Here is an 18,094-nt window from a genome sequence, read left to right as displayed (position 1 = left end):
GAGATGTGACTTTTCCAAAACAAAGAAAACCCTAAAATAAGCCTGATTTGACAAATGTGTGGCATTTGTGCCACATCGGTGATTAAAATGCTGAATGATTTGAAGAGTTTTGTTGACTTCCCTCGTAGAAGTTAAATGGTACAAACATCAACTATGACAGGCCACTCACATCTTCTTTATATTTAGTTGAAATTGTTACAGTTTGTATTGAGCTTGTTTGTTGTAAAAATGAGATGTTGCCACTTTAGTAATTAAAAAGTAATTACCATATGAAACACCTCAGGCAAAGTGGTGCTGTTCTACCATAGAAGTTGTGTGCAACCAGTAATTATTTTCATTATCAGTACATCTAACAATTATTGTCTTTGATAATTGATTGATTTGTCATCGAATAAAACGTCAAATGGTGAAAAACGTCTATCACTAGTCCTCGTAGAGCAATGTAATAGAGTATTGTCAAAAACAGAAAATGTTGAGTTCGCCATCAGAAAACTGCATCTTTAAGAACCTGGTAACACTGGGTGTTTGACATTTTTAATTGTAATAATTTTTAAAAAAATTATGCTTAAAAAAGCAAACAATATTGCTGGTAATTTATTGTCTTTTAGTGTATTGAAGCAGTCATTTAAGGTATATGGTACTGTTTGGTTTCTAGGATAATGAGAGAATTGCACAGTGGGGTAAATGGGGTCTGTAGTTTCCCCCTAATGATTGAATCGCCTGTTTCATGACCACATATCTCTGACACGATGTTATGGGCCCACATGTTCGCCTAAATAATACACAGAACTAGAACATTTCCTCTGGGAGGTTTTAATTGGACCATGGGGGGCTACTGTGGGGTATACCATCTCTGTCAACATGGGAATCAAACCCATGACCTTAAGGTCAAGGGGCAGAGCTAATCAGACAGACACATGATCATCATACTGATATGGAGGAGCTGTAATCACATAAAGTGACCTCTGTGTGTGTGGTAAGGGAGAGCACATGTGTTGGTGTGTGTGGTTGTGTTTCACAGAGACTTGTTATAAATGTATGGGGGATTGCCTGAGGCTCAGAGATTGCCAAAATGACCTGTGCTGTGTGTGTGTGAATAGGAGTGCATGTGCACTGACCGATGAATACACGCACTGTGACACGAACATTCCGCGCATTAGAATCTCAAAATTTCTCCAAAAATGATCATGGTCATTTAACAGGGATTGATCAAAAACTATATGACCTGTCGAAACGTGGATTAATAGGCTACACCTATACTATATTGTAGGACAAGTTTAAATGGAGTCTCTAGGTGAAATTATGCCGGCAGGAGACAGCAGTAGGCAGTACAGAAAGTCCAATGATTTTTTTTTTTTTTACCTCCCCCCATTCATTCTCTATGAGAAAATGTTCACAGTTCACAACCGATCAAGATCAAGACGCACGTTTTGATATATATTGGGACAAAATTTGACACGGAAGAGGAATAAGAAGAAATCCACACAATAACGGGGGCTCGGTGAGATTGCCCGTGGCCCTAATAAAAAGATAAAGATTGAGTTACCGTAATAATTATCTAGTGTGTGCATAACGGAAATTGTTTTTTTCTGTTTCCTCTCTTGGCTTGTCACGATTGGTCCATCGGTCTGCGATGACTCCGCAAGGGAGGCTCTGATTGGTCAACAGCTGAAAACCAGGTAGTGGAAACACAACGCAGGAAGAGTTTGCACGGTCTGACTTAGCCTACTTTGATCGGTAAGTGAAGGAAACTGTTCAGTTGTTCAGTTGAATCAGATGCAGCTGAACGGGAGGTTTGTCTCTAAAAGTGCGTGTTGTTGCACGTGGTGGTAGGAGCTCAGTAGTGTCTGTACCTGTGGTCTGTACTGCTGTTGACGCTCATGTCCTGTTGTGCACTTTGCTCTTACACTTTATCAATGAAACGTATGACGTAAGTTCTCTGAGCTGCAGACTGACCCATGGACTTTTAAGTGCTCTTTTCACATGTCCCCCTCAGAGAGGAGAGTGAAACATGTGACTCATCACAGAAAGACCTGTGAAAAATCAATGAAAATCAGTAAGCCAGCATGTTAAAACTGCGACCACTCTGATAGAGGAACCATTAACACACAGTCACTGCTCACTGGTCAGACATAGGCTACAGTTTCTAATGTGGAGGAAGACGAATGCAGACCATGCACTGATGCCACACAAGAAACAGTGGTGGAAGAAATATTAAAATCAGTGACATGTAGAATTACACTTTAAAAGTTATGCATTTAACATTGTACTTAAGTAAAGGTAGGCTATGTTAAGTTTTACCAGCAAAAGTTATTTCAATATTATAGTTGAAGCGCCCACTGACCAGGCTAAATTCCTATAGGGTTTGATTATACCATTGTTATTAAGTGCAACAGTTGGATGAAGTGAAGCTGATTCTGGCTCTTTTACAACCCATTGGGCTGTATTTTATACCCTAATTTATCAATCAAATGAATAAAAACACAAAGGTGGAGTATAAGTGACAAGCAGCATTAAAGTGAAAATACTTGAGTAAATACAGAACCCCACTTGAGTAAAGGACAAGGTCCATAGTTTCCTCCAAAGGAAAATTTGTAACTTTGTAAACTCACGCAATGTTTTCTTTTTAAAGAGAAATGTTGTTGCTTCGTTAAGATAGCTTCATCTTCATTATGAATTATCTAATAAAGCAGGGAGACAGTCTTTAAAATGCCACTTCCCTGGAGAAGTGTGTAGGATATTTCTGCTTCAGTGTGAAAAGGGCACTGGGATTTACATTGTCTGTCTCTCACTGGAGGTACTTGGTTTATTTTGCAAATGACTGTTGTCATAGTAACTTCCCTATAGACTAGAGCTGGGCACTGATGAAGAATGTAGGCTATTAATATTTGTACATGTTTGCAGACTTGCGTTCCTTCAGTTATGTTTCTGCTCTATTCAGTATCCATCATGGAAACATCTCTGCTTCCTCGTGAGTCTGGCCAGTTCGTAGCGGAGCGGAGTCGGGATGTGTTTGTGGAGGAGGAGGGAGTGCAGAAGGTGGCGGAGATGCTCTACACCCTCCGGCTCAGTGACGCTCTCACTGCCAGTGGCTGGAAGACGGCAAACCCATTGGCCCCAGTGCCCACTTCTGACCAGGGGAGTCAATGGTTCAACAGCTGGGGCCCCCCACTCTGCTAAATAAATCTTTATATTGTGCAAAAGTGGTGAAGAACATGCGGTGTGTTCAGTGAAATGAAGGCAACGGTACTACTGCAATCCTGTATGCTCTGGTTTCTGACTGAGCATCGTCAGGGTTTGTCTCCATGTCTACATTTAAGACATTTTGATGAGAAATTGTAGTTTGTTTGTTAACAGCAGCTTAAACAATGAGTTAACCGAATAGTCAATCAATAGAAAATTCCCTGAGCAGCAATTTAGATAATCGATTAATCTTTTCATTTATCAAGCATTATTTGATGTGACTTGTGTTTATCATTTCAGTATAAAGTATCATTGGGGTTTTGACTGTTGGTTGGACAAACCAAGAGAAAAGCCCTGAGAATTTGTAACAGGGATTTTTCACTAGTCTGTCACATTTAAACGATAAAGCTGAACAATAATCAGCAGATTAATCAATAGCAAAGAAAATCATTAGTTGCAGCCTTAGTTAAAAAATACATTTTATTACGGTTTTTATCTTCAGGTCAAAAAACAGTCAAGTTCTTCTTTTAAATCAAATTATATAAGGTCATTACCTGGTGACTCCTATTCACTGGAAATAATTTAAAAAACTCATGAAAAGCCTGCTGATGGAAAAATAATATTCCATCCTCTTTAGTTCATTATTAATGTGAGTCATCAAAATGAATTATCTTCAGGCTGGAGAAACTGTATAGTGCCTTTTAGCCATTTAACCATACTGTTATTTTCTACCACATTGTTCAAGCATTTTGGAGCTCTGTCAGCTTTTCTGCTTTTTTCCTTCCCCTCTCTCTCTCAATAACTTGTGTCCTTTGACTTTGCAGGCTCTGAACTGGGTGTTCGTTGTAGACACCATGAACTTCTCCTTTTGGCCAGAGAATGACAGTCAGCAGTGTGAGGTGACCTATGAAGGGACCACGTACACAGGCTACATGACACTATGTGCAGCCATCACCAGGGCCATGGAGGAAGGTGAGAGCACGTACAATACTATATCGCATGAATAAATGATGTGTGAACACCAGCATTCAGCTTTTTGATGTGATAAAGTGATGAAACTGACACAGGCTAATGCTCTTTAACCCCTTGAATAACAGCTGACAACCAGTTCTCTTTCTCAGGATGACCCTTCAAATTTTACAACCAAAGAGCCAACATGAGATTATGGTAGAATGTTTGTTAGTCTGTTTTTCATAAAAAGGGAAAGTCTGAGCCATTTTTGTATCAGCAGCTGTTGTGGTGATATCAGGATCTTTGCATAGACAGAATCAGGGGACTTTCAAGTTTGTGAAGGTGCTTGTACAGTGTATTGTGACAAGGCTAAAAAAAAACACACAACAACACATATTGCTTTTTTTAAGATTACGTCAATTTAACAGTCTGACCAGCTCTCCCAGGTGTGAAGTTGACGTCATGCATCATAGCTGCTACTTTCATTTGTTGAGCAAATTTTAATCAAAATTACACAGAAAACAAACCAGATTCTATTCAATGAAAAAAGAAAAAAAAACTGCCTGAGTGATAAAAATGTCAGAATTATGGAGAAAAAGGTTGGGCCGTGCTCTAACAGTGATGTTTGTCAAGTGTGCCTTTTTGTCACAGATTCATCCTTTATGTTAGAAGCCTAGCCTCCAAAGAAAAAGATGTATATTTTTGTGTCTTTTCTGTGTGCTTTAATTTTTCACTGCTGTTGCCAATTATTGTGTATGCGCCCTTTACTTGAACTTGGACTGCTGGGAAATTGCTTGTAGCTCTGCATGTGCCTGTGCATCATTCATAATTAGTGTGAATGACTCCGGATATGAATCAATTATGTCTCATATGGAATAGTGCTCCCAATGTGTGGTCGCTGTGGCCTTTATAATTACAAGAGACTCTCAGAAAAACACAGGTACCTTTTCTCCAGTCTGTGAATCTCAAGGGTTGACAGCGACAGCGTGAGATCAGAGCAAAATATGTCTTTCTTGTGAGAAATGGCCACTGTGCAGTTATATTCCTGTTATTATAGCACACTGTAACTTTATAACTTAGTGGCCCTCCTTTGTTTCTCTCACCAGTAATCTCTGTCTAAATATGAATCTATCTAGCTGCTTCTCTTGTCCTCACGCCACAGGTATACCCATGACTGATCCAAAGTACTTCTCACAGATGAGTGTGGAGGAATTGGGACATGCACTTAGATCAGACAACGAGACACCCATGCCGATGCTTCAGGAGCGCCACAAGGTGCTGACAATATCACATTAAAGCCTGACTGCCACAACACTAGAGATGTAATTATACATTTAATCCACAGGTCGCTTGAGTGATGTTACTTTGTTTAATCAGAGTTTGACATATCGTCAGTACAATGTTGAAAGGGACGTCTGGAGTTGCACCTTGCATTTTCATTTTCTGTTGAAGACTGTACTGTAAGTGGTACATTTGACACTTTTGAATGCCCAGCTTATTTTTACACCAGTACATTCAGTCTGCTTTCTCAACAGCTTTGTTGCACAAAACTATTGCACTTGTTTTAAGCTGAGAGACAAATGGATGTTCTGTGAAAAACAGCATCATCTCTTACGTTCCTGCAGGGTTCATAAGGATTACATTGCTCCATGTCACTGTTGTTGTCATATGGCAGCTTTGCACACGTGAAACCTTTGAAAGATTCTTTGCATAAATGTTCACATTAACTAAGGAAACTGATATCACAGCTCATGTAACCACTGTAGTTTGTCTATCAGCATAACACCATTACCGAGTTGTTTTTCCTCTACACTAATGGAAAGTGAAGCTCCTACTCGTCACCGTTCTTGAATTTAAACTGAATCTGTCTAACAAGGTGCTGACTGAAGGCGGTCGTGTGTTGCTGGAACACGGCGGAAGCTTCCGCAGTTTTATCAGCCGAGCCGGGAACGACGCCCGGAAGATGGTGGAGCTCATCGTGCAGAAGATCCCTTCCTACAGGGACGAAGCTGTGTATGAGGTGAGAGTTGTAACGGACCTTTTCTAACAGGTTTCATAGAGATTTTGTCTGGTTACAGAAATTTTAGTCTTTCAACAAGATTTTGAATGACTGCAACATCTCAGATGGCAAAATGATCATGATGTCTGTTGGGTTGGTGTCCATTAAACAATGTTTAGCTTTGAGCTTTTCATCTTCAGTGCAGATGCGACTAGTTATATCAGCTTTTGTGCTGAATTCAATGCTTGCAAAATGAATGCACTGTGCATATAGGATGTATGTGTGATCTAAGATAATTATATGTATTTGGAGAAGATAAATTGTGATGTTAGAGTTCCATCTCCTGGTCAAAGACAGTGTGGCAACATTTCCATGGCTCTCCTCATATTCTACTGTCAGTGAAGAAGCAAATATACTCTGCACACAAGAAAAAATAGTAATGGCAAAAGTCAAGTGATAAAAAGCAGTGGCTTGAGAACAAATCAATAGACATTTGAACAAACAGCACAGCATCAGAAGAGTGTAGAGTACAGTGTCCTGTTTCTTTCAGGGGACAAGAATCTCACTCTACAAGCGAGCGCAGATCCTGGTGGCCGATTTCTGGGGTGTCATGGAGGCCCGAGGAGAGGGAAACCTCATTAACATGGACTGGCTCACCATGTTTGCAGACTACAGGGTCCCACAGGCTCTTGTCTACCTCGGAGCCTTAAGATACTCAGATACACTGATGAAAACATTGGAGAACGGTGAGACAGGAAAGTGGAGTGTGCATAAAGAAATGAATCCTTTGAAAATAGTATGATATAACCACTCTTTGTTTTATGCGCTTGTCTCCCATTTCTTTCAGGCGAGCTGCTACCTTCAGGGGACAGAAGAGAGGTTGAGATCCGAGGTTGTTCGATTTGGTCGGTGGAGCTGATCAAACACAGACTTTGTAAGCTGGTGCAGGAGAGAGACGGACAGACATGTGACATCACTTCCGCAGTCATCGACTTCTACCTGTGGCCTTATGCCAAGCAGCACCACAAAGAGATGGCTCACATTCCCATTCACCACACACGGTGTATTTACTACTGAGGAGGTGGTTGGCAGCATCACATACAGTAGGCAGCACTTCCCAGTGTGCAGCCTTGGCACCGGTGCCTTTCCCTGGGATAAAGCCAAGTATGTCTCTGTGCCAGATATATGTACAAATGGGCTTTTCTCTAGCTGTAATGGAAACAGGTGTGAAGCTTAATTTAGCTTCATCCATGTGGGCGGTAGGCGTAGCACTAATGTTGTTGTCCATTTACAGTCAATTGAAATGTTAACTGTTGATGAGATGGAGAATTTTCTAACAAACTGCTTGGTATAATCAAGTGCAAGTGATGATAAACTCTATGTGTGCATACACTGCATATCTGCAGTGATTTGAATTGACACCAGACTGAAAATAAAATATTTTGGTTACATATTGTATAATAGCAGTGTAACAATAGATTAATTTCCAGGGATCTTGTCAAGAAGGAACACCTTAAATGAGGTAACACTTAAAAAGAAATTCATACATCAGCAAATCTACTATACCTTAAATTTGATTAAAGCTGTTCACAAAATAGATATGTCCACATGACTTTTGACTACTATTATAATAATGTTTTTGGACAAATATAAATTAGATATTTAATATTTCTGTGTATAATGTATAATGTGTTGCTGTAAAGTATAGAAATAACTTGAAGCCTAAAAAAATTCAAACCAAATTATTATAGTTATTTTAAAATAATTAATCCAATAAAAAATTAGGTAAAATATAAAATACAACAAATTATATTAAAACTCTGTTCATATGAATTAAAATGCTATTTCATCATTATTTCCATCATTTTATTAGAGTTCCATCTTTGTACTTTTTGTAGCAAATATAGCTATATACATTTTAATGATATAGTCTGGCTTGCGAGGATAATGGCCAAAGCCTCAGGTAAGGTTTTACAAAGCCTACACATCCTTCGCATTAGAAAGACATTTTTGTATGGGCAACTGTCATTTTAAGGCAGACATAAGTTTTATACGTATCCTTTAAAATGCAAAACGCTGTATTTTTCTTTAAATTAATAATTTGGTCAGCGTTATTTATTTATTTTCAGGATAAGGTTTTCACAATTTTAACAATGTATTTTTGGTAGTTAGTGGGGTCAGGCGTTGGGTGGCGCTGTTGCCTTCACGCGCCACTCGGTCAGTCCTCCACGTGAACTCTTGAATGCCTCTCCTGTTTTCCTCTGCTGCTGCTGCACAGCGACGGCGGTTTCCCGGGCAACCGAAAAGCGACAACAAACGGGACAGTACCAAAGTTATATCAACAACAGAAACAACAAACCAAATGACTTAATTCATCATCAGGCAAGTTAGCGAGCTGAAATGAGAAGTTTCACCACGACTCGGCAGCCGTGTAACCGCATTTCATCGTTATGAGCGAGGTGTGTGTGCGAGTGGCGGTCCGTGTGCGGCCGCTGCTCTCCAGGGAAGTCCTCCAGAGCCACCAGGTGTGTGTGCGGGTGGTGCCGGGCACGGCGCAGGTGATGCTCGGTACCGACCGACTCTACTCCTTCGACCACGCGTTTGGACCGACAGCCGGCCAGGATGAGGTGTACGAGTCCTGCGTCCAGCCGATGGTGGAGTCGCTGCTCGACGGCTGCAATGCCACCGTCTTCTGCTACGGACAAACAGGGTCCGGGAAGACGTACACACTCAGAGGGGGCAACCTGGGTAAGCTGCTGCACATCATGTTTTCATCCTGTAATAAGCAGCAGGGCTCCAGCCTGCCTCTAAATGAGGGCATTCAGCCCCTAAAATTTAAGAAAGTGCAAGTTAATTTTTAATCTACTGGCAGATGTGTAACCAGTAAATTGTTTTTGTTTTGTTTTGTTTTGCGTGGAACGTGGAAGAAGGGGACAGACTCAAATAATCTGGACTCTGTCATTACAGGTGACAGGCCAATGTGTGTGAGGATCATGAATGAAAAGGAAATGTGAATATTTGCTTTCTAAGTCGATTTACAGTGTGCGCCCCTAAATTTTCTGCTTGTGCTCAAAGTTAGTCTGGAGCCCTGACTGAGGTTAGAAAGAAAACAGATCTGGAAGACAACAATGTATTTGATGCTTTTCTTTGTACTATATCACAGAAAACTGAATATCTTTGAACTGTTGGTTGTATAAAATGAGACATTTGAGGAGGTGACATTTGACTGTGTGAGGCTGTAAGCAGCACTTTCTTTCCTAGTTCCTTATGGTTGAGAGACTAAACACTTGATTTAGACACCAATCAGCAAGATTCAGTGACGGTGAAGTGATAATTGTTAGTTGTGCCCTGAGGACAAAGATGTAAACCTAATGGTTTGTTCTTGTTTTGGGTGGGGTGTTCTGACCATTATTCTCTCAGTGTGATGCTTCACAATAGACTTTGGACCTAGAAGATATTTTCTAATGTTTCATGCTCTGTTTTTATTTTTTATTTCTTTATTTTATTACTATGTCTCTCTTGCTCCCGAAAGGTTTGGCAGACGAAGAGGGAGGAATTATTGACCGTCTGGCCCAGGGTGTGTTTGCGCTGTTGGAGGAGAAGAGGAAAAACAGTGATGGTGAGGAAGCCACAGTCCGGGTCTCATACATGGAGCTGTATAAGGAGGAGCTGCGAGACCTGCTGGAGCTGAAAACCTTGCACAAAGACCTTCATATCAGAGAGGATGACAAGGGAAACACAGGTAAAGTGACAGACAAATGTGACATAATGTGAACTTATTATTATCTGCGTCACATACATGTTATGGAATGATCCTAAACAAACAACATGACTCATATCTGTGTGTTACCTGTTTGGATTAGTCCTTGTAACCACCCTCCAGCTATTTATCCTATTTAAGGACATTTGTTCATTCATCGCATCACTAAGTTGTTTGTCATGTTTCTGGTACTGTAGTCAGCATTACACATTTAAAGGTCACTTTCATACATCAGAGGCCAGTTTATTGTGACTTGTAGTAGTATTTAGGTCCAAACACACGCTAGCCTACACTTCCCATCATGCTCCTCAGGATTGTCCACTTGGTTTCTGTAGTAACTTTTTAGTCTCCTAGCCCATAAGAGAACCTGGGTGGTGAATTACAGGCTGTAGTAAGCTGCTAATTAGTAAACTGATCTTAAAATGTAAACTCGTTCATTTAATGAATCAGAAACAAACAACTTTTAGCCATTATTTTGTACTCTGGGAGAAAGTAATGTTTCAATTGTGTGTTTTCAGTGGTGGTGGGAGCCAAAGAGGTGGTTGTGAACTCAGCAGAGGAGCTGCTCAGTGTTCTAGAGATGGGTAATGCCCTGCGACGCACCAGTACCACGGGGATGAACGAGCACTCCAGTCGCTCTCATGCCATTCTCACCCTTCAGCTCATCCAGTGTTGCAGCAACAGCTCCTCCTTAAAGTCTGTTTGCTCCTCCAAACTCTGTCTGGTCGACCTGGCAGGCTCAGAACGTGCTGGAAAAACCGGCAACACTGGAATACGGCTCAAAGAGTCTGTTCATATCAACACAGGTCTGCTTGCGCTGGGAAATGTTATTCGTGCCCTGTCTGACCCTGCTCGAACCCGCCGTGGTAACAACGGCAACAGCAACAGTGCACACATACCATACCGTGCTGCCAAGCTCACCCGACTCCTCCGTGACTCATTGGGGGGCACTGCGCATACATTGATGGTGGCCTGTGTAAGCCCCTCTCACTACAGCGTAGCTGAGACTGTCTGTGTCCTGCAGTTTGCATCCAAGGCCCGTCACGTTCGCAACCGTCCTGGAGTGATATCTACTCTTCCCGAGCTTAGATCGTGTCCTTCAGCCTGGGACCCCAGCGAGGCACGACTAGGGGAGCTCGAGTATGAAATCAAGACGCTTAGAGAATGCCTGAAAGAGAAGGAGAGAGAGATGGAGTTGCAGAGGGAGAGGACAGGTGGAGGAGATGGTGAGATGGAGACCATCAAACAGACCAGTCAGATGAGGACAACCGAGTCAGATCAGAAGATCGACCAAGAGCGATCGTTACACTACTGCCTCCTGGCACAAGAGGCTGCAGTTCTTCTTGCAGATCGCTCTGGCCCCTCTTCAAGTCAATGTTTCAGACAGCGACTCCAAGACTGGCAGGAGAGATTGACAGCTGTAAATAACACACATCAAATCAATGATAAGGACTGTTCAGAAGGGAATGGAGGCCAGCCCGGACATTTCACAATATTGAAGCTCAGAGAAGACCTCCACCAATGCCAGGTAATGACAGAAGGTTACACATGTTTATTTTATCCAACAGTTGAGGGGAACTGGTCCACAATCTATAACACATAGGCTATATTCAACTGTGCAATGGCATTGTCCATCTTAACTCAAAGTGCAAGCTGAGATGCCACTAATAAGGTTACTAATGCACTTTCTGTCATTCATTTATTCAAACCCTACTCTGCTCCAGTCTTTTTTCTTTCTTTTTTTTTTTTTTTTAGAAAATACTGTAGTTAGAATTGATTAAAACAGACAGTGTGCAGACTGCCAATTAACCACCTGTCATCTCCTTGTCATTTTGCTCTTCTCATACCTTTTAAGGAGCAGTGCTATTAGCGTTGCGGTATAATGGAAAAGAGTGCAGCCTTTTGCATTTAGGAAACCAGTACTGGTTAGGTGTAACTAATAACATCACATTTAGATGTGGCATCCTCAGCAGGTCCTAGTGCTGTTTCTGCTGGCTCTCTGGCACACCCATAGGAATCAAAATGTACTGTGTTTTTTTCCATTATGAAAAGTCAACATTTCCATTGTGACATCCTTCAATCCCTGGGAGGCTACGATGAGATCACGTGAACAGATACATTGGACCATTAAAATGCACAGGCACAAAAAGCTGACTCTGAGAAAGATCAATGATAAAATGTCCACCTAACAAAGTATAAAAAAAGCTATACTTCGTCTGTTACCTCCTCTTACCCTTAGGAAACTCTCAACATTGAGAAGCAGCTGTTGGAGCAGAAAAATGCAGAGCTGAGACAAGTACAAAAAGATGTTGAGAGGCTTCTTCAAGAGAGCAAAACTCACCTCAAAGCCTTAGAGGAAGAAAAGGAACATAATCGTATACAGGTGAGGAAGAAGAACAGCTGTGAAGGCAGCTCTGTAGAGAAATTAGCATTTAGCAAATTTAATTTACACATAAAACTTTGAAACTGCCCTAGAATTTAATACGTTTTTTTGTTTTTGCTAATATACATTCCTGTGTGCACGTTTGTGTGTGAATGTCTTCAGACAGAAAAACTGTTAGACCAGCAGGTTCTGATTGATCGTCTTCACAGCGACCTCGTCACTTTTCAGGGTGCAACCTCAGGGGCAGCACTGGAAGCAGTGGCTTCTGGGAACTCAGACAGGAGACCTCACAGTGTCCCTCCGATCAGACACAGCTGTGGGCGCATCGCTCCCAGGAAGGTAGAAGGCAACTGCACTGCTTTGTTCTGTGTGTCTATTGAACCAGATACACTTGACTCTGTTATGTATTTACATGTGCTGTGCATCCACTCACTTACTATGTGCATACATGTTTCTGTCTGTATGCATGTGTGTGTTTGTAGATTCACTCCAGCCCCCCAGCCTATTCACTGGAGAGGGTGATGGCAGCCTTTAAGATGCGTGGTCATCTCCTTCTGGCTAAGCTTGAGGAAAAGGATGAGGTGTACTGTCCATTCATAAAACAACAGACAGAAACCAAAGACAAGGGTCAAGAGAAGGAGGATGAGGATGAGGATGAGGACTCTGTGACCAAAATGGCATTTAGGTGAGTGTGTTATTGAAGCCAACAGTGATTCACTATCACAGATTTTGGTCAACGGCCTGAAAGGCCCCAAAGTTTTTGTTCATGTGCTGCCAAATAACTATTTATTGCTAAATTAGACATGTTTTTTTCTTGAACGTTGATTAAGATGCTCTTTTAGATCACTGATACTAGGATCTAATCCAAGTGTGTCACTTTAATCCAAAAGGTCCATCAATAGTCTTTGATTCAGTAAGCCTGCTTTTCCTTACAGCAGTAAGTTAATCCAAACTGATCTTACTAATCAAATGCTGTGATGTTACTCCAGGCGTTCTTTAAACCGAACATGGACCAGTCGGGAGAAGAAATCAGCTCTGAAAGAGAAAAACACTGGACTAGATCAAGCAGCTAATGGACATCCATTAGCACAGAGGCCTCAGGGAGCCTCAGGTATACTTAACAAGGATTTGACTTTATTTGACAGCATTCCTGTCTTTGTTCTCTTATCCAAGAAATTCTTTGCTGTTATATCTTTACTATTTCTTCACAGGGACCAATGAAAACTATGCAAAACAACGCCATATGATGAAGGCCAGACTAAGAGCCAGCATTACTCAGAGAAGGATTCAAGATCTGACAGTCAATATGCGCATAGAAGAGGAGCTCATCACAGAGCTGGACAAAACTGGTGCTTATATGACGATACAAATATACATATTGTGTATTGCTGTCTATGACTCTTCAAGTTCTGTGAGGAGTTTTAGCAGTATCCATATACAGAGGCTTCTGTTGAAAGTATTATTTTGGTGATAAAGCCACTGAATAGATCCGTAAATTATGTTTATTTATTTATTTAATGCAACCACAAATGGAAGTTTTCCGTCTATGCCTCTTAAATTATTTGAGCAATACCTGCATCTATAAATGCGTGTTTTTGCCTGACAGACAAGAAGATCCAGGCGGTGGACCGAAATGGACACTACAGAGATGATACAGATACCGGTGTGTTGGCAAGACTTGCCATGCAGAACCGGGAGGTCCGGGCGGAGATGTATCGAAGCCTTCAGCTCAGGAGACTACAGAGGGTGCAGCTTCAGACCAGCCTAAGGCACCTAAGACAGACTGCTGACGACAACATAGAACTTGGCCAAAGTGGGGTATGATCTGATGAAGGTCAATAGACCGAAACGTTAACTAAATAAAAGAGCTTCAAGTAAGTGCAGGAGCAAGTGTTGATTTTTTATGTTGAACTTGATTGGGGATCTGCTCCCAGCACCACCCGAAGGAGAATGTGCATGCTGATTATTAAGCCTTGAAAGAGGAACCCAGTAACATCAAACATGGTGTCTAGATTATGTAGTAGAAAAAGTCTTGTGTAAAGCTCATCTCTGCTCATATAATCATCAAAATGATTTATTTTGGTTGATGTGCAAAAATAAACAAATTGAAAACTGAATGAAAAACAATTCAGTGCCCTAACAATTGACACAGCGTGGGTAAATTATTAACATGTGTGTGTTTTTAATAGGAGCAAAGAGCAGTAGAACACCAGGAAGAGTCAAAGGAAAAGGTAAACGATTAAGTAAAGCACCAGACATCTTGACCAAGTTTCTTTTACATACAACTTCTCCCTCCCTCTATCTTCTTATTGCTTCTTATCTTCTTAATTTTTTTTGTCCTTTTACTCCCCTCCCACTCCTACATCCTTTTTCTCCCCCTTGTCCTCGCTATAGCTATGTGACAGCAGTTGGCTGGAGCAGGAGGAGGAGCGTGTGCTCCGGAGGAGAGCAGAGCTACAAGAGCTGGAGGAGGAGCTGAGGAGAAGAGAGGAGGTAGTCCTACGCAGAGAAGCCTGTCTACAAGAGAAAAAGAAACTGGAGGTCAAGATGCTAAGCTCCAGTCAGGTCAGCCTGTTTATCTCTATTATGATTCAGCTTATATTGTTACACGTATATACAATGTTTAAATCTTTTTGTCACTGTCTTTTCAGGCTCTGAGTCAGGACCTGCTGCGTGTGTCGATGCAGCTGGAGTCAGTGGAGGAGCACCTGCAGAGCGGTGGCACTGGAAGGCGCACAGGAGGAATTACCAAAGAGGAACTGGAGAAGGAGAGAGACATGCTTCAAAAGAGGAGAGACACTCTGGATGCACAGTTAAAGGAAAACAGAGTACTCTCTATGGAGGTCAGAAAGTAGGAAATGTGTTGTATTAAATGGAATTAACACTTGATGCAATTTATGGATATCACAGGTTTTCGTAAACTAAACTTGGTGCGCTTTGACTTTGTGTATTCTTATGTAGGAGAGCCATGTCCTGCTCCAGATGGAGGAAGCTATTGAAGCTCTGGATGCAGCTCTGGAGTTTAAAAACTGCTTCATCCAGGACAAACAGAAGAAGTTGGTAATCACAGACTCCGCTTCATCACAAAGCACCGAACCTGCCCAACTCTGTGACGTCTTCAGGAGGCTGAAGGAGCTGACACCACCAGAGGCTTCGGAGCTGCTTGTCAAATATTTCAACAAGGTAAAACTAAATGCGTGCACACATGGATGCGTGGCAACACATCTCGCTACATTCCAAGCTGACATGTTACCATTACTCACTTACTCCCGATTATTTTCTATTTCATATACTCAAAGCCTGCACTTTGCATTGTCTTTGACTCAATAAGAAAAATAAATTCTACCATGGTGAGATGGAAACTGAATGCTGAGCTCTTTTCCTGTTCCTGTAGAAAGTTTATGTTTCTATTTTTTTCATCTTCGTACTTTGCCATTTACCTTCCCCTGCCTCTCTCCCCAGGTGATGTGCTTGAGTCAAAGATGAGTCAGAAATGAAGCAGAACTATTTTTGCAATGCTAATTAAATTATGCCTTTGCCCTCCCTCTGCTTTGCCTATGCTGATCTGATATGTCTTAAATATCAAACCACCAACTTCTCTTCAGGAGGTTTGTTTGCATCATTATATCATGATGAAATCCCTCCCACTTGTTTTGCTCTGTCCTTCCTTTTTTCTTTGCAAGTGTCAGAGTAAACAAAAGTACAAGATTCAGCCAATATCTTTGTAATTATATTGTGTAATAATATTGTGTAATAATATGTGTTTCTCTGCACTCTTTTCTGGCTCCTGTTATCATCCTCTCTAGGTTGTTCGTCTTCGTGAGGCAGAGTGCCATTTGCGTATGCGTTGTGAAGAGCTGGAGCTTCAGGCGCAGGAGCAAGAGGGGGTACTGAGGGAGATGGAGGCTGCCATGCAGCGCCTGGCACTGGATGCAGACCGCAGGCTCACCCAGCAGAGTCGAGATCACCAGAACAACATCCAGTTACTCCTGCAGCAACTTCAAGGTGAGAGAATTTGGTTAGGCTGGTAAACAAAAATGTAAAAGTTTTTTTTTTTGTACAGAAATCATGTCATAAATATTGCTGATTCATTTACTTTGTTTCTCTGTGCCTGTTTGTTTGTGGGCATGTGTGTGCATGTTAGAATGTGGATCAGAAGAATCACAGCAGGCTATCCAAGACAGACTGCAGCATCTGGAGAAAGAACTGTTTTTCTACAAGAGCTCCAGTCGGCAGCTCAAAAAGAAACTCAAAGAACTTTCCAGTGGCCCACTTAACTCTGACGATCAGCCCTTAAACAGACAGGAGCACAAACAAACACACAATATGCAGGTACACTCAAGCTCAAGCAAATCCAGGGTGCAAACTGAAGAGATACCTACAAGGACACGTATAGCAACAACACACACAAAGATACACGCTGAGCCAAAGGCCAAGGGGATACAGTTAGATTTTCATAGGAGACATGCACAATCCCCCAGTCCATCTTCATCTTGTGACCCACAAGCACACAGAGAGACAAAGCCTGAATACAATCAGATGCTCACACAAACACAGTCCCTGGAGAGGAGTGAGGGAGACAGTGGGGAAAGTTTAGAAATGGCACCAGTCCGCCTGTGTCGCAGAGAACTGAAAGAGATCTGTCCAGCTGATCTGCAGGTCTCTGCTTCTGCCACAAAGAGGCAGCGGCCGTCTCTCTTGGATACCAGCACAGAATCAATACTCGAGGACTCCATAGAGGTGTCCAGAAACACTGACAGATGATGCTGCATGATTTGCAGTCACTTGACAGCAGTAACGTGGACAAAACATTCCAACTAGGTAGTAATAAGCAAAAGACAATTTGTGTCATGAATGACTACTGAGAAAACTTATTGTGTATGACACGCTGCTTCCTCTCATCTTAAGCATCTTTTTTAAATGTACTTGGAAAATACCTACTTTAAGGAGTTTGTGGGGCTCTGACGTCAGGGAAAGGTGCCACAGTTGATTCACTTCCCAGAATTAAAAAAATGCATGTCCATTATCACAATATACTGTGACTGTGTTTTTTTAAATTTTTGTTCTCAGTTCTCCCTGGACAGTCCAGATTGTCCTTTCTTGGGCATTAGATACTACTGAATAGTTAAGCCATGAAAAACTGCAGAGTTTAGGAATGTGGTTGATTCACAATGAACCACTTGTCATAGCTGTGTCTTTCATGGTGGTCACACTTCCCACAACAACTTGGCAGTGTTTCTACACAGAAGAACAGGGCAAAACATCAGTTTTTGCAAATATACTGTAGATTTTTGTCTGGGCTTTCCCACACTGAAATACAACGCTGCACATTTCATGTTTTGTCCACCTAAACTTGGTGATCCTATGTTTCACGTTTGTGACATGAAGACAGAATATAAGACAAAAAGATGTCTTTGCAATGCCATGCATTTTTTCTGACACACACTGTTATATTGTTTATGCATAACTGACAATCTTGTGTGAGAATGAGGAAAAAAGCACTTTTCTTAGATTATTTCTGTACTTATAATACTTAAGATCACTTAAAGGTTATCACAGACTGCATCCACTAAACATATTTGCCTACTTTCACACCACTATTAGTTTAAGGAAATATGATAACGTTAGAGAAAATATGTTCATCAACCTATAATTTAAAGAAATTATATACTTTGGTTTTAAGCTTTGATTTTTGGCACTGTTTAGCACTTAGACCAGTTAATATGTTTTCAGCACTACAACAGTAATGTGGTTTTTAAGTGTGTTTTTGATACAATGTTGTTGTTTTTTATCTGTATGCATACTGTTAGCTGTAGTG

At 41.4% G+C, this 18,094-nt stretch overlaps 2 protein-coding genes across 3 annotated transcripts; both read left to right on the top strand.

The window, feature by feature from the left end:
- Positions 1 to 1,671: 1,671 nt before the first annotated feature.
- Positions 1,672 to 7,474, top strand: qng1 (Q-nucleotide N-glycosylase 1). Its single transcript, XM_085786587.1, has 7 exons — positions 1,672 to 1,737; positions 2,942 to 3,139; positions 4,009 to 4,155; positions 5,297 to 5,409; positions 6,011 to 6,154; positions 6,684 to 6,879; positions 6,981 to 7,474. The coding sequence occupies exons 2-7, from the start codon at positions 2,950 to 2,952 to the stop codon at positions 7,208 to 7,210; spliced, it is 1,020 nt and encodes a 339-aa protein (XP_085642713.1). The 5' UTR covers positions 1,672 to 1,737; positions 2,942 to 2,949; the 3' UTR covers positions 7,211 to 7,474.
- Positions 7,475 to 8,399: 925 nt separating this feature from the next.
- Positions 8,400 to 17,290, top strand: LOC146981417 (kinesin-like protein KIF27). Of its 2 annotated transcripts, none has more exons than XM_085786585.1 (15): positions 8,400 to 8,881; positions 9,666 to 9,875; positions 10,412 to 11,421; positions 12,133 to 12,276; positions 12,439 to 12,615; positions 12,759 to 12,961; positions 13,266 to 13,387; positions 13,488 to 13,625; positions 13,883 to 14,094; positions 14,466 to 14,507; positions 14,671 to 14,841; positions 14,928 to 15,119; positions 15,238 to 15,459; positions 16,083 to 16,281; positions 16,421 to 17,290. In XM_085786585.1, the coding sequence occupies exons 1-15, from the start codon at positions 8,584 to 8,586 to the stop codon at positions 17,038 to 17,040; spliced, it is 3,960 nt and encodes a 1,319-aa protein (XP_085642711.1). In that variant the 5' UTR covers positions 8,400 to 8,583; the 3' UTR covers positions 17,041 to 17,290. The 2 variants fall into 2 exon arrangements, with proteins under 2 accessions (XP_085642711.1, XP_085642712.1); XM_085786586.1 differs by having other exon boundaries at positions 8,524 to 8,881; positions 9,675 to 9,875.
- Positions 17,291 to 18,094: the final 804 nt, after the last annotated feature.

The sequence above is a fragment of the Trachurus japonicus genome, chromosome 9 (genome assembly GCF_045865225.1).
Source record: "Trachurus japonicus isolate A0001 chromosome 9, Traja_1.0".
NCBI lineage: Eukaryota > Metazoa > Chordata > Actinopteri > Carangiformes > Carangidae > Trachurus > Trachurus japonicus.
Note: the sequence above shows the minus strand (reverse complement) of the source record. Positions and strands in the feature narration are given on the sequence as shown.